The sequence below is a fragment of the Anguilla rostrata genome, chromosome 5 (genome assembly GCF_018555375.3).
Source record: "Anguilla rostrata isolate EN2019 chromosome 5, ASM1855537v3, whole genome shotgun sequence".
NCBI classification, from domain to species: domain Eukaryota; kingdom Metazoa; phylum Chordata; class Actinopteri; order Anguilliformes; family Anguillidae; genus Anguilla; species Anguilla rostrata.
In genome coordinates this window covers 5,347,866-5,361,204 of record NC_057937.1, presented here as the reverse complement: position 1 = coordinate 5,361,204, position 13,339 = coordinate 5,347,866, and the positions used below count along the sequence as shown (strand labels likewise).

At 47.8% G+C, this 13,339-nt stretch overlaps 1 protein-coding gene across 2 annotated transcripts in view; it reads left to right on the top strand.

Moving 5' to 3' along the window:
• The window catches only part of gfra4a (GDNF family receptor alpha 4a), a 270,692-nt gene that overhangs the window by 151,757 nt on the left and 105,596 nt on the right, over positions 1–13,339 (top strand). Inside the window, exon 3 of one of the 2 annotated variants that reach the window (XM_064334720.1) lies at positions 7,373–7,418. In XM_064334720.1, the coding sequence (XP_064190790.1) occupies positions 7,373–7,418 (46 nt within the window). Of the gene's footprint in view, positions 1–7,372; positions 7,456–13,339 lie in introns of both variants that reach the window. The other variant, XM_064334722.1, reaches the window with a different exon arrangement.

Below are 13,339 nucleotides of genomic sequence, written 5' to 3'. Positions count from 1 at the left end.
CTCAATCACTGGAGCGATTTAGGACCATGGACAGCGTCAAGCTCAATCACAGGAGCTATTTAGGATCATGGACAGCATGAAGCCCAATCACAAAAGAGATTTAGGACCATGGACGGCATCAACCTCAATCACAGGAGAGATTTAGGACCATGGACAGTGTCAGTGTCACATAACCTCAGGGGATGATTGCAGGTGTCTTTTGAAACTCTCTGTTGTTGCGGTTCAGTTTCATTGCTGCTGACACAAAACATTTTTTTTGTCGCTTTTTTAGAAGAATAACGCCTGGGTTGATCTGACCTTAAACGCCTCCCAAGTCACCGGCGTCCCGCGAAATACCCAAAATGCTTCATATCTTTTCAAAAATCCGACAAAAGAACTCCAAAAGCCTTCGGAAAGAGCGGTTTTGTGGTTTCACATTTGGCATTGTGATGAAAGATGGAAAAGTGGCTTTAGTTTCTTTTCTTTTTTTTTTTGCTGTGGAACAGTGCTTCCTCTGTTGTGTACAGCGCGGTGACAAACTCCAGGGGCGCAGATTGAGTCAGGCTTATGCCTGCGAGGCTGCCGATTGGAGCAGTGAAATGGGTTTTGTTTGACACTTCACACACTCCCCCGAAAAAGTTCTGAAGTCATAAACAGTGTTTTCCAGGCTGCTGCCATCTGAGGTTTGCACAAATTGACATTGGAAACTTAAAAAAAAAAAATGAAATAAAAATAAAAAATACAACTCAATGCTACAAAACGCTACATTATAAACATCTCTCTCTGTCTCTGTCTCTCTCTATCTCTCCCCCTATTTATTTTCCTTATTTTACTTTTACTCTTTTTTTTCTTGGGCTCTGCATGTGTCTGTGAGTGGGTATTTGTGATAATGTGATCTCCTTTTCTTTGTCCTGTCCCATAAAAGAGATTCCCCCCTCCCTCTCCTTCTCTCGCTCTCTCTCTGCCCCCCCCTCCCTTTCCCCCCTTTCTATCTCTCTTCCCCCTCCCTTTCTATCTCCCCAGTCTCTTTCTCTCCCTTTATCTCTCTCCCTCCCTCTCCTTCTCTATCTCTCTCTGTCCCCCCTCTCTCTCCCTTTACCCCCCCCCATCTCTCTTCCCCCCTCTCTCTTTCTCTCTCTCTCTCTTGTGTGGTAAGCTGAATGGTATATGGGGCGGATTCCCTCCCCATAGAGGTAACACATTTGCACCTAGTTGTTGCCTTTTAGCACAAAAAGACTTGACAAAAATAATGTGACTAAAATATGCAGCTGGTACTCTTTTCGCTGAAGCTGGCCCTGTTATGAATTCACTTTTCACCTCTTTCTCTTACCTGCGGAAGCACTCCTGGAGTTTTTCTCTGGGGAAGTACGAGATAATGAGGAATGCATTATGCATCCCTGTGTGTATCAAGTGAAATATTTTTTTTTATATTTAGAAAACCAAAAATTGTTTTCATGTCATCAAATTTGCATGCAATAACATCACCAGACACAAATCAAGTCTGTGTACACGTTTTCTCAGAAGCCCGAGATTATAATATCAAACATTATTTTTGCCTTGTCAGGACAGCAGCTGTAGAGGGGTGTGCGTGACAGGAAGACATTTTTCATGTCAACATCCTGGGATATAAATATAAAGGAGGAAACATTGTGAAGCGCATCACCGTGTGTCATTCTGTCAAGAATCTGACAGAGATGAAATTCTCTGCCGTCCTCATCCTTAGTTGCCGTGGTGAAAGTGACCTTGGCAGAGGTCAACTGAGACACAAAAAACAGACTAAATAGCTGACATATCACAGGACAGTGGTAACCAACCCTGTTCCTGGAGATCTACCATCCTGAAGTTTTTCCACTCCAGCCCTGACAAAGCACATCTCGTTCTACAGCTGGAGATCTCATTGAGCTGCTACGTAGAAGAATTAGGTGTGCCAAGTTAGGGTTTAACTGTTAGACCACGGGCCATGGGTAGCACTGTCGCCTTGCAGCCAGGAAGGTCCTTGTTTAGAATCCCAACCAAGGGCCTTCCTGTTTGGAGTTCTCCTTGTGTCAGTGTGCATTTCCTCCCACAGTCCAAAGACATGCAGGTTTGGCTAATTGGAGAGTTTTTCCCTCGGTGTGTGTGTGTGTGTGAATGAGTGGTGTGTGTGTTGTTGCCTCTCGCCCCAATGCATGCTGTGATCGGCTCCACCACCTCCCACGACCCCGACCTGGAATGAACGGGTATAGATTTAACAGATGGATGGATGTTAGGCCGCACAAGTTTTCTGCCTTCCATTCTTTCTTTTGAGACACCACTCTCATTAAAACGTCCATTCATTAATTATTCACTCCCTGTTATCTTCTGAAATTAGCGTCATTACCAGCGCACGCCAGTGTTTTGAACGGCGGGGAGACTGCATTAATTATCTCGTGTGACGTGCGGTTGTTCTATTTTCATCCCCTCCCTGGGATCCAGAGAGGGTTACTTTAATGGGTCTTTTTCCGCGGTGCAGCGTTGAGCGGGGAAGAGTCTTAAACTAGCTCACGCGGTCCCGGAGGGCTTCCCTCGTTGGCTTGAAGAGCTCTTGCTTAATGCTCTCGGAGTCGATTTAGTGTGTGACACGGGTCACAGCTTCGCTCGGCAGGATGACTTCTCTGCGCCCGAGCCGACCCAGTTGGTAAAAAAAACATGGGCCTGATCCGACAGATGCGCTTGTAAATTGGGCGCGTGCGCACTGTCTTAGCCCTAGGGGCCGGGCCGCTGGCTTTTAGTGTGGCTAATTGATTAGTCCAAAGGTCGGTCGAACTGAGACGTTCCCCTGCCTCCTCCTAATTTCTTGTAGCTAACATCTTGTGTCCCTCGAGAACGAATGCTCGACTCTGTAGAAGACTCTTATATGTCTATGTAGTTTAAATGTTTCTTGTACGCAATGTAGTTTTTTTGCTTACTAGGTTCTCATTTCTGTTAACTGAGTTTGATGTTTAATAGGGCGGTTGATGAATGTGCTGCTTGTATTCTCCACCCAAGTGCCTCCACCCCAATTTAGAGGACACGCTATGCTGCCTGCGGTGTCCAGCTGGAAACACTCATCACTCACGCTCATGGAAATCAGGTGGTCGACGGTCTATATATTGAACACATTTTCCGATAACCTGCGGTGGATTGGCACCCTGTCCAGGGTGTGCTCCTGCCTCTCGCCAAATGCATGCAGGGGACAGGCTCCAGCACCCCCCTGTGACCCTGCCCCGGATAAGTGGGTATAGATAATGGATGGGTGGATGGACATTTCCCTCTGAATATCCCCCAACCCCCCCAACCCCTCCAAAAGTGACTCTCCGGGGATTCCTTGTCTTCAGAGTGGTTGGGACTTCTGTTGCCACCCCCGAAAGGGTGTTGTTTGGAGCTTGGCTTTCACGCGGAAGAGCAAAGAGCAGTCTGGGCCATTCCTGTACTTCCACGGCCAGGAAGCGGGGTTTGGAGTCTGTGGACTTCCTGGCTGAGTTCCACCTCACAGACTGCGCCTGAGGGGGATGGAAGATCGCCGGGAAAATCTCGAAGATTTTCAGTAGAGTCTCCCGGTGCAGCGGACCGAGTCGCTTCGAGTGCATTAGCATCTGTCACCACGGATGCATTTCCTCTGCCACCACGGATGCATTTCCTCTGCCACCGCGGACGCGTTTCACCGCCACCGCGTGAACCGCCCTCGCCATCCAAATCGCTCACGTCTCGGCTCATCGCCCCCCCACCGCCCTCCCCCTTCCCCCCACCGTGCTCGCTAGTCGTGCGCAAAGACAGGCGGTGGGAGGCGACGATGACGACGACGGGGGGGGGGGGCGGGCAGGAAGCCGCCGTAACGAGCCCTCGTCCGCGCGCGGGTTCTTAGTGCCCCCCCCACACACACACCACCTCCCCCCACCCCCCACCCCTCACCCGCTCGAGACGGACGCACTCGAGCGCCTCCGAGTCTCCTGCTCTGTCGTATGCAAAATTTAAAACGGCCGTTTGATTCACACACCGGTGGAGCAGTCTGACGGGGGTGGGGTGGGGGGGGGCGATGCCGCAGCTGGTCAGGAGGGACAGGCTGGATGAGCTTTATTACGAGCCGAATGAGGAAGTGTACGGTGTCACTGTGTCCCGCGGCGACTGTTTATATTACTCTGTTATTATTCTGAGGTTTATTATTTCAATTCCAAAAATATATGTTTTGATGCGCAGTATCAGTCGAAAGGTTTATTAATTCCATTCATATTGTTTTTACTATGGAATACACCGTGGCCGGCCGGTGGAGGATGGGCTCCCCCTCTATAGCCCAGTTTCTCTCGAGATTTCTTCCCATTGGGGAGTTTTTTCTCACTGCCGTTTGAGGGTTTTCTCCCCACTGGGAGTTTTTTTTATCTTATGTACTTATGTGCTATTTGGGGGTTCAGGCCTGGTGTTTGCTCTGTTTGTTCTTTTTTGCTCTGTCTCTTGCCTTGCTACCCTGTAAAGTGTCTTTGTGACAGTTCTCTGTAAAAAGCGCGATACAAATAAAATTGAATATTATTTGATCTTTATGATCCAACATATTTGGTGTCTGCACCACAAAGATCATGGGGGGGGGGTGGGGGTAACAAGTGTACACCGTGTTTCTGTTAATTGAATAAATCGGTGTTTTTCAGGGTCTTTGTTTCATGTACAAAACATTGATTAAATGTATATTTGTTGTATTTGCTACGCAAATGCGTTGACAGGATAACAGCTATCTTCACGGAACTGACGCGATTCCCTGACAAACGTGGTGTAATCAACACATGATGGAAATTATGGCCTTCCTGCTAAACCTGCCACTTCATCTTAGCTGTGACACGATAGTTCCGCTCTCCCACATTCCTGGTGGCCTGTGTGTAATGCAAAATGCCGCGGTATTATTTTTTACCTGTTTATGAACATTGAAATTACACACCTCAGTACTGTACGAATCAGATACAAGTTCTGCCTCATTTCCTAAAGACAAAAAGTGATAAGGGAAGTGAAATAAAGTTGGGGGTGATTTGTTCTTCTTCTTTTTTTTTTCTCCTCCTCCACCTCCTGCCCTCCCCCCCCACTTCCTTTGCTGATGGCATCATTACTCTAATTCTTATTTGTTGTCCCACTGAGCAGTTTCTGTGGGTGTGTGTGGAGTGGGGGGGGGGGGGTTGCAACATGACTGGAAGCTGAGAAGCACATTTACCCTGCCAGCACTGCTCAAAAGTGCCTTTCATCCTGCTCCAGAACCAGTCATCCACCCCCCCCACTCCCGACCCCCCAGCCCCCTCGCTGTCAGAACTCTGACCCCAGCACTGCTTCTGTCCAGTCAGCAAGTGCTGGCCTTTATGAAGAGCCAGGAAAGGGCGCCGCCATTTATACACACCTGGAGCTCAGCCCCAAAGCCCGGGTTTTCAATGGGGGGGGGGGCACAGACCGCTGGGGGGGGGGGTCCTTTAAGGTACTGTAGAGGGTACCCAAGGCTAGACTTCATCTGCAATGACTGTATGTAGTTATGCTAAAATATTTCAAAATATAATACCTTTTTAAAAAAAATATATATATAAATTTTTTACCTTATCAGGAGGGTCCCCTGGGTGCCTTTGAGTCTAAGTAGGGGTCCCTAAATCAGAGAAGTTTTAAAAGTTTTAAACCCCCCTGGCCTTAAAAGATCAACCCGAGACTACAGCAGACATCAGGCCTTTCCAGGCTCAGCCTCGGAGACTTCTGCCATTTAATCATATCTGTTCCATCAGAAATGATTATTAATCTAGATTCCAATAATCACTGAGCTTTATTCTGCTGGGGTTCCCAGCCCTGGTCCCGGAGGGCCGCAGGGTCTGCTGGGGTCCCCTGCCTTGGTACTGGAGAGCCACAATGTCTGTTGCTTCTCTCTTTTATTTATCATTTAACGGATCAGTTGCAGCAATTGATCACACAGTTAACTCACCTCACTTGGAGTCTTTGAGTCTAAATTGGTTGCTGATTTTAAGGCGAAGACAAAAAACCTACAGAACCGGTGGTGCGCTCTTCTGAGAGAAAGAGGGAGATGGAGAGAGGGAGAGAGAGAGAGAGAAAGCAAGAGGGAGGGAGAGAGAGAGAGAGAGAAAGCAAGAGGGAGGGGGAGAGAGAGGCAGATAAAGCAAGAGGGAGGGAGAGAGAGAGAGATAAAGCAAGAGGGAGGGGGAGAGAGAGAGGGAGATGGAGAGAAAGAGATGGTGAGAGAGAGAGGGAGGGAGTGAGAGAGAGAGAGGGATAGAGTGAGAGGGATTCAGTGAGAGAGGGAGAGAGGGAGACTGAGAGACAGCGGAAGACAGAGAGAGAGAAACGCGCTGGGCACCGTGTTGAATCTCAACACATTTCAGCTCTCAGGCTGTCTGCCGCCATCTCCTCCGTACCGCCATCGGCCGCGGGGACACTCGAGCGCCGCGTAAGCGTTTTATTAATCAAGGGGCGATGGCGGGAGAGAGGAGCTCTTCAAAGAGAGGGGCTGAGGAGGGCGTCCGTGCCAAGCAGGTGACACTCAGAGTGGCACGCGTTGGCACGGCTGCCCTGGGGTTTGTGCCCGCGGCTGGCTTCTGCCATCTGCCGCCTTCCCTCCTCCCGGCAACGAGACCGCTTCGCTGCCGCTCGCCCGCTAACTGTTCCAGTTTTTTTTTTTCCTATAGTGCAATACAGACTTGAGAATGTACAAGATTACACTATAGAATGTGAATACAGTTATTTGCAGACAGTCGGGTGAAAAGTGCTATGAAATGTACCTTCGAAGCCGTTTCGCTAGCTCACTAACTGTTCTGGAACGTTCTGTGAAAAGTTTTTTTTTTTTCTTTTTTTTCTTTCTTTTTTTTTTTCCTCGTAGATTTTCTGTTTGGAATGAGCAGCCGGGCCCTGCCAGGTGCACTGGGAACAGAGCCGGCCGTAGGATTTCCAGTGGCCCCTATAAACAAGAATGTTTTTGTGGCCCCAAAGTGCTTCAGCATGAATCCCACCCATCGCTTAAATTGTACTTGTGTGGCCCTAAGGGACTGCATGGACTGTTTGTGCCAGCCGAGGTGCCCTCCTCTGACCCCCTCTACCCCTGGACCCGCCCCTTTGGGTCACCGCTGTCCGGATTGATCAAATGAATGACACAAAGGGCAGGGAGCGGGGCTGGAAATATGGCTGACCATTAAACTTCAAAAGTGACACTTTCTGCATCAAACCTGACCTTCACAGCCCAGCGTTCCTCAAAGTGAAATTTGATAAGAGTGCATTGGTGGGGGGGGAGGAGGAGGGGGTATGGGAATATCATCGGTTAGAAAATCTTTGAAAGGAGAAAAAAGCCACGTTATTTGAAAAGGCGGCCGTGTGCTTAATAGTCTGACCGTCATGGATTGAATTTTCACAGTGTTGTTTGTTTTGCGTTTCACAGAGGAAGACGAAGCTGGTCTCAACCCTCCTGCTTTGGGCCTTTCCGGGTAAAGCAACGTTTCGCACCAGAACACGAGTGTGAAGGTAAATAACCTGGCTTGTCACACCCACACACTGAGAGGCTCAAACTGCTAAGCATATTTCATCGTGGTTTTACAGTAAGTACTTTAACAACGGTCTCATTAAGGTGCAGACAGAGACAACCATTTTAATCTGCATTTTCACACCTGGGCTTCTTGCTCTATGTAAAGACTGCTATGACGTCTGTCTCACAACATGAGTTGAACAATTGTCATCAAGTTTGTTCTTTTCCTGACGATTGTTGCCAAGCTTGTGTACATTTTCCATCCTGTGTTCGGGGAATAGCCTCGTTAGTGGTAACGAGGACAGCGCTGGTTTGTACAGGCCTGGCCGTGGAAGGGTCCCGCACGGAGAGCTCCTAAACTTCGTGAGAGTGGGGGGGCAGTGGCCTTCTGTTGCCACGGGAGGACTCGGGCACGTACTGCAGGTGAGGGGATGTTGCACTCGCGTCAGCCAATAGGTGCACGCGGGCGCGTCCGTGTGACACTCCCATGATTCCCCTTTGATTGACAGGCAGGGCGTGCATATGGGGGCAGCCTGGCGAAGGATTGCGCGCGTAAGCCGACTGCCGGGCTTGATCGAAATGCAGTCGCGGTCCTGCCCTAGTTTCTGCTAATATGCATTTATATTGTTTAAGAAGGGGGGCCGGGGGGGGGGGGTGCCAGTGGGGCTTAGATATTATCTCATAAGCCGTTTGGTGCTGGATGAGCATACTCTGATGTTCTGAAGATGTCGAGCCTCCGCTCTCTCTGAGCGATCAGTGATCCTGGTAATACATTTTTTTTTTGCCCTGTAATCAGAATACTGCTTGAGTTGCAGTCGTGGGTAAATAATGGTGCTTTTTTTTTTTTTTTTGTGTTTGTATTTTGGGCAAGAAAACGCTTGTGGTGAGTGGCGAGTGCGAACTGGGGGATGCGTGAAACGTGGTTTGTATTTGAGAGAACAGCGCTGCGCAAAAGATCATATTTAAATATGATCCTTGTGCATGTGCTTTAGACCTTACCTGGCTTTTTAGGGGGTGGTGGGCGGTTTCGGCCTTCAGGCTCGATTCTTCCCAATTTGCCTATTTCCTGTTTTCCTGGAAAGTGTGTTTGTGACATCACTGTCTCATTTTCTTCCCCCCATTGTTTCACCTGTGAGATGGCCCCTTATTTTCGTACCTGTCACAGCCCTATTTCACCTGTGACGTGCCCGTGTTTTCCTGGCCACGCCCACTATTTTCTTTGTGACACGCCCACCTTTGAGCCTCTTGCTCCAAAGACACAGGCGCACCTTTGATCTTTGTGAAATCTGAACCAAACAGGTGTTCACAGGTTTGCGCTTCTGGATGACATGCAACACAGAAACAAAAAACAGGGTAAATGTCTTTGCAGACTGCATTAAAATCATTGCTATAAATCAAGCCATCATCCATGCAGTACTTATTTACTGTAACTGGAAAATTCACACTTACTCAAATAGAAACATGTATTCACATATCCACACAGGCACATACACGCACACACACACACCCAGGTACATACGCACACACATATACACACACACAGGCACATACACACACACACACATCCTCATTACCTCTCCTTCTGCTGGGAACATCTCTGCATGTGAAACATATCTCTGGTAACACCCCTCTTCTCTCCCCCATCCCCTCCCCCCCCCCGTGCCAAGCTGACAGCCCCAGTTTAGCAGGTGCATGTTGAATTTCAGGTACTGCTGTCAGCCAAAGCTGTGAAATCTTTGTCACCCCCCTCCCTGCGTGCGATTACAGAGAACTTCATCATGCCAGTAATACCTGCGCCCACCCCCTCAAGACGCCCCTACGCCAACACCCCCCCTTCCCCCCGGCTAATTTTGCCAGGAAGCTTAATACCCCTAATACCCCTCATTTCTCAAGAGCTGCTGTAGGAACTGTGTACGTTGCCATGACTTTCAATTTGACTCGGTAAATCTGATTCAGCATGTTAAAGGTTTGACTCGGTGAATCTGAATCAGCGTGTTAAAGATTCAATTTGGTGAATCTGAATCAGCGTGTTAAAGATTCAATTTGGTGATTCTGAATCAGTCTGTTAAAGATTCGATTCAGTGAATCTGAATCAGCGTGTTAAAGATTTGATGCACATCTTCAAAGCACAACTCATGAGTTATTCACGGTGAGGTTCTTCTCCCCAGGTTCCACAGTTCCCACTGTACTGCACGTACCGAGTCAGCTGATGAATATTGCCCTGTGTTTAATGGCGTGGCCTTGAAGATACACTTTTAAATTTTTGAAACCTTCGATCACATCAAATGCCAACGGTATTCTGAGCTGAAATTTTATCAGACTATGCAACATATTGATTTTCTTCTGGAAAGATTTTTTAGGATTCTTCCTCCCTTCCCCATTTTCTTATAATGGCTACGAAACTCAGCCTGATCATTCGATGCTCCAATGAAATCGTGCTAATCTTAGTCTAAGAAACAAATGGTTGGGCAAGTCAATATTTTATTAGTGCACTTTTCACAGTTGAAGAACTACTTCTAGCTGTTGGTCAAAGGGAAAGTTGGACCAAACCCTGATTGATCCAAGTCTTTTTTTTTTTATATTGGGAAAGAAACACCAGAAACTCAATTGAGGCAATCCCTTTATGTTTTTTTATGCAAATGAGGCTTATATTTACATGAAATTACATAGAAGTATATGTTCTAACATACTGTTTCTAAACCGGTCTCCAAATGTCGTAGCCATTTGTAAATCAAAACACTGCCGTAGGCCTGGTGGGAGGTCCTTGAATTACACCTGTGGTGTCTAGCCCTCGAGGTACACAAGAACTATAGACAGCTCGCACCTGCCGTTTCCATGGATTCTTATGGAAGCTGCTCATTGGCTCATTAAGCCAGTTCACGGAGGCGGCCATGTTTGACTGTGGGGCTTTTTGGCACCAGAGCGTGTGCATTGGGTACCTAAAAGTGAAGGGATGAATGGGAATTAAAAATATCTTGTATCTTCTTCTGTGGGGTTCAGAAGAAGAAGAAGAAAAAAACAGATCACTGGGCAGTAATTAGTTTGGTGTGACAAATTTTTTTCATTTAAATGTACTATCCAAAATGGTATCATTTTTCCAGGGTAAATTCATAGTTTTCAATGGATTTCAATGGGGAAATTTGTTTTTTGGCACCAGTGGCATGCTAAACTGCAATACCTCCAGCAGCCACTAGAGTTTGTGAGCTTCAGGAGGAACGTCAATCCCTGGCGACCTGTGTCTAGCACACCGCTGAAAACAGTTGTCAGCAGGAGGGGGCGCTCTAACCTCCAGACCAAGGTAAAGAAGTGCAATGTCCCAGCAGAGTGGTCAACCTGGTTAAGAAAAATAAACTTTAAATATAACAAAATATATATATTTTTTAAAAATAATTCTCGTGAGCAGTCCTCGCGCGCTGTGTGCTGTGAGCCTCCGACGTCGCTCACATTCGGCACGTTCGCGCATGCTAATCCCAAAGATCAAACGCAGATGATTCAAAGACCTGTGACTCACGGCCCCGAGGAGCGCGTCTGCCTTTTCAGCCGAGTCACAGCGAGATTTGAGCATGCGAGAGAGGCGACAGAATGTCAGCCGGGCCTCTGTTCGCAAATTGCCACGCTGCGGGGATGAAACGAGATGCAAATTTTATGTTTGCGCATTTTTTTTGCCACCTGGGAACTCACATGCAATACCTCTCTGTAAAGATAACATAGCATTTACACATTACGTTACATAGCATTACATTACATTACATTACATTACATTACATTACACATTACATTACATAGCATTACATTACACATTACATTACACATTCTCTTACATAACATTACACAGTACATTACATAGCATTACATTACATTACATTACACTACACATTACATTACATTACATTACACTACACATTATATTACACTACACATTACATTACATTACACATTCTCTTACATAACATTACACATTATATTACACTACACATTACATTACACATTCTCTTACATAACATTACACATTACATGACATAGCATTACATTACACATTCTATTACATAATATTACACATTATATTACACTACACATTACATTACACATTCTCTTACATAATATTACACATATTACATTATATTACATAACTTTACATTACATTACGTTGCTGCTGTTTAGCAGGTACTCCTATACAGAGGGACTCACTAAGGTGGAAAGCATCAGTGGTAATCTCAGTGTTACTGTCAGTCAGTCCAAGAAAATGGAAAATAGCAAGCAAAAGAGAATTTTAGAGTAAATATACCCAGATTTTGACTTGAACCACCCCCCTTCCCATCCCATCCCCTCCCATCCCATCCCACTATCACAGTCCCAAACCCCTCCGCCCCTGATTTGCAATTACAATCTCCAACCACACAATCTGTTTGTCCTAATTCCACTCCCCTCCTGACCTGGCCACCCTATAGCCTGCCCCCGGTCACAGACAGACAGGGGCCTGGCAGGGTCCCGGTCCGTATTTCAGTCCGTGCGATCAGTGCGAAGTCGTTCACTGTCCAGGTCCAGATCCGGTAATTAGCCTTCGGGGTAGCTTCAGTGACTGGCTAATGCCACTCAACCGGTCTGCCATATTACAGATTAGAGCCTGGCAGTGCGCTGGCTAAGGACCTGATCTCCTGCTAGCATGGGAGGGTTAATCCCTGCCCCACCTCACCCCCCCCCCCCCCATTCTTTACTGCCATTACAACGCTGTTTCCATTCACTCCCCTTCGTTAATTACATCCTTTCCGGCGTGTTCGATGTCAGGCGCACGGCTGTTAAAGGCTCGTCAGCACACAAGCGGAGGATTAACGATCGCGTTTTTTTTTCTTTTCTTTCTCCGTCTTCCCCCTGCGCAGACGTAGCGTAGACCGTAACATTCGCCATGGCAACATTCGTAATTCCCCGGCGCGGCCGAAACCAAATTACATTAGGCGGCAATCAATGGCCTCAGTCAACGCGCAATTCATCATGGCGATGAAATATTGTGCGCGCGTGTCATACACTGCGGGTGGGGTGGGGTGAGGGGGGAGGAGGGGTTAGTTGGGGGTGGGGGTTAGTTGGGGGTGGGGTCAACATTCCCAACGTAAAGACAGAAGAAGGGAACATTATTTGTATTCACTTGGAAGAGGAGGAGGAGGAGGAAGAGTGCCAAGGAGAGCACGTGCAGGGAGAGAGGCTGGAAACATCAGCAGCTCATCCCAGGCAGCAGGAGGCAGCCCGTGGATAATCGTCTTCTGTCGGGGGGGGGGGGGGTTTGTGAAATTCGGGGAGCGAGAGCGGGATTTGGGGAAACCCACAGTAGCGCCCCTGCAGCCGACAGCGGCGTCCCACCCGCACCGCGGCGGGGCCGTCAGAGCAGGAGGTTCACGCGCCTCGTAGCGAGAGTCAGCCCTTGTTTCCCATGATGCACCACGATGCGGGTTTTAGCAGCTGTGTCCTTTCTCCTCCAGTAACGGACTTAAGATTCAGACGCACATGCAGCGATCCACCTGTTTTAGCTGTTATTTTTACAACATTTTTCTACCTCCCAAATCTGCATCTGTACCCCTGGCCCTTCACTGTTGCCGTGAATTTGGTTGCTCTCCTGTGCTGTGGGTGCAGGCAGATTGCAGGTGCCTTATTAACCAGGAGAGGCACTATTGAGCAAGGGGGGATGGGACACCTTACCCTACACCCTATCACCTAACTCTACACCCTACCACCCTACACCCTACCACCTAACCCTACACCCTACCACCCAACCCTACACCCTACCACCTAACCCTACACCCTACCACCCTACACCCTACCACCTAACCCTACACCCTACCACCCAACCCTACACCCTACCACCTAACCCTACACCCTACTAACTATACCCTA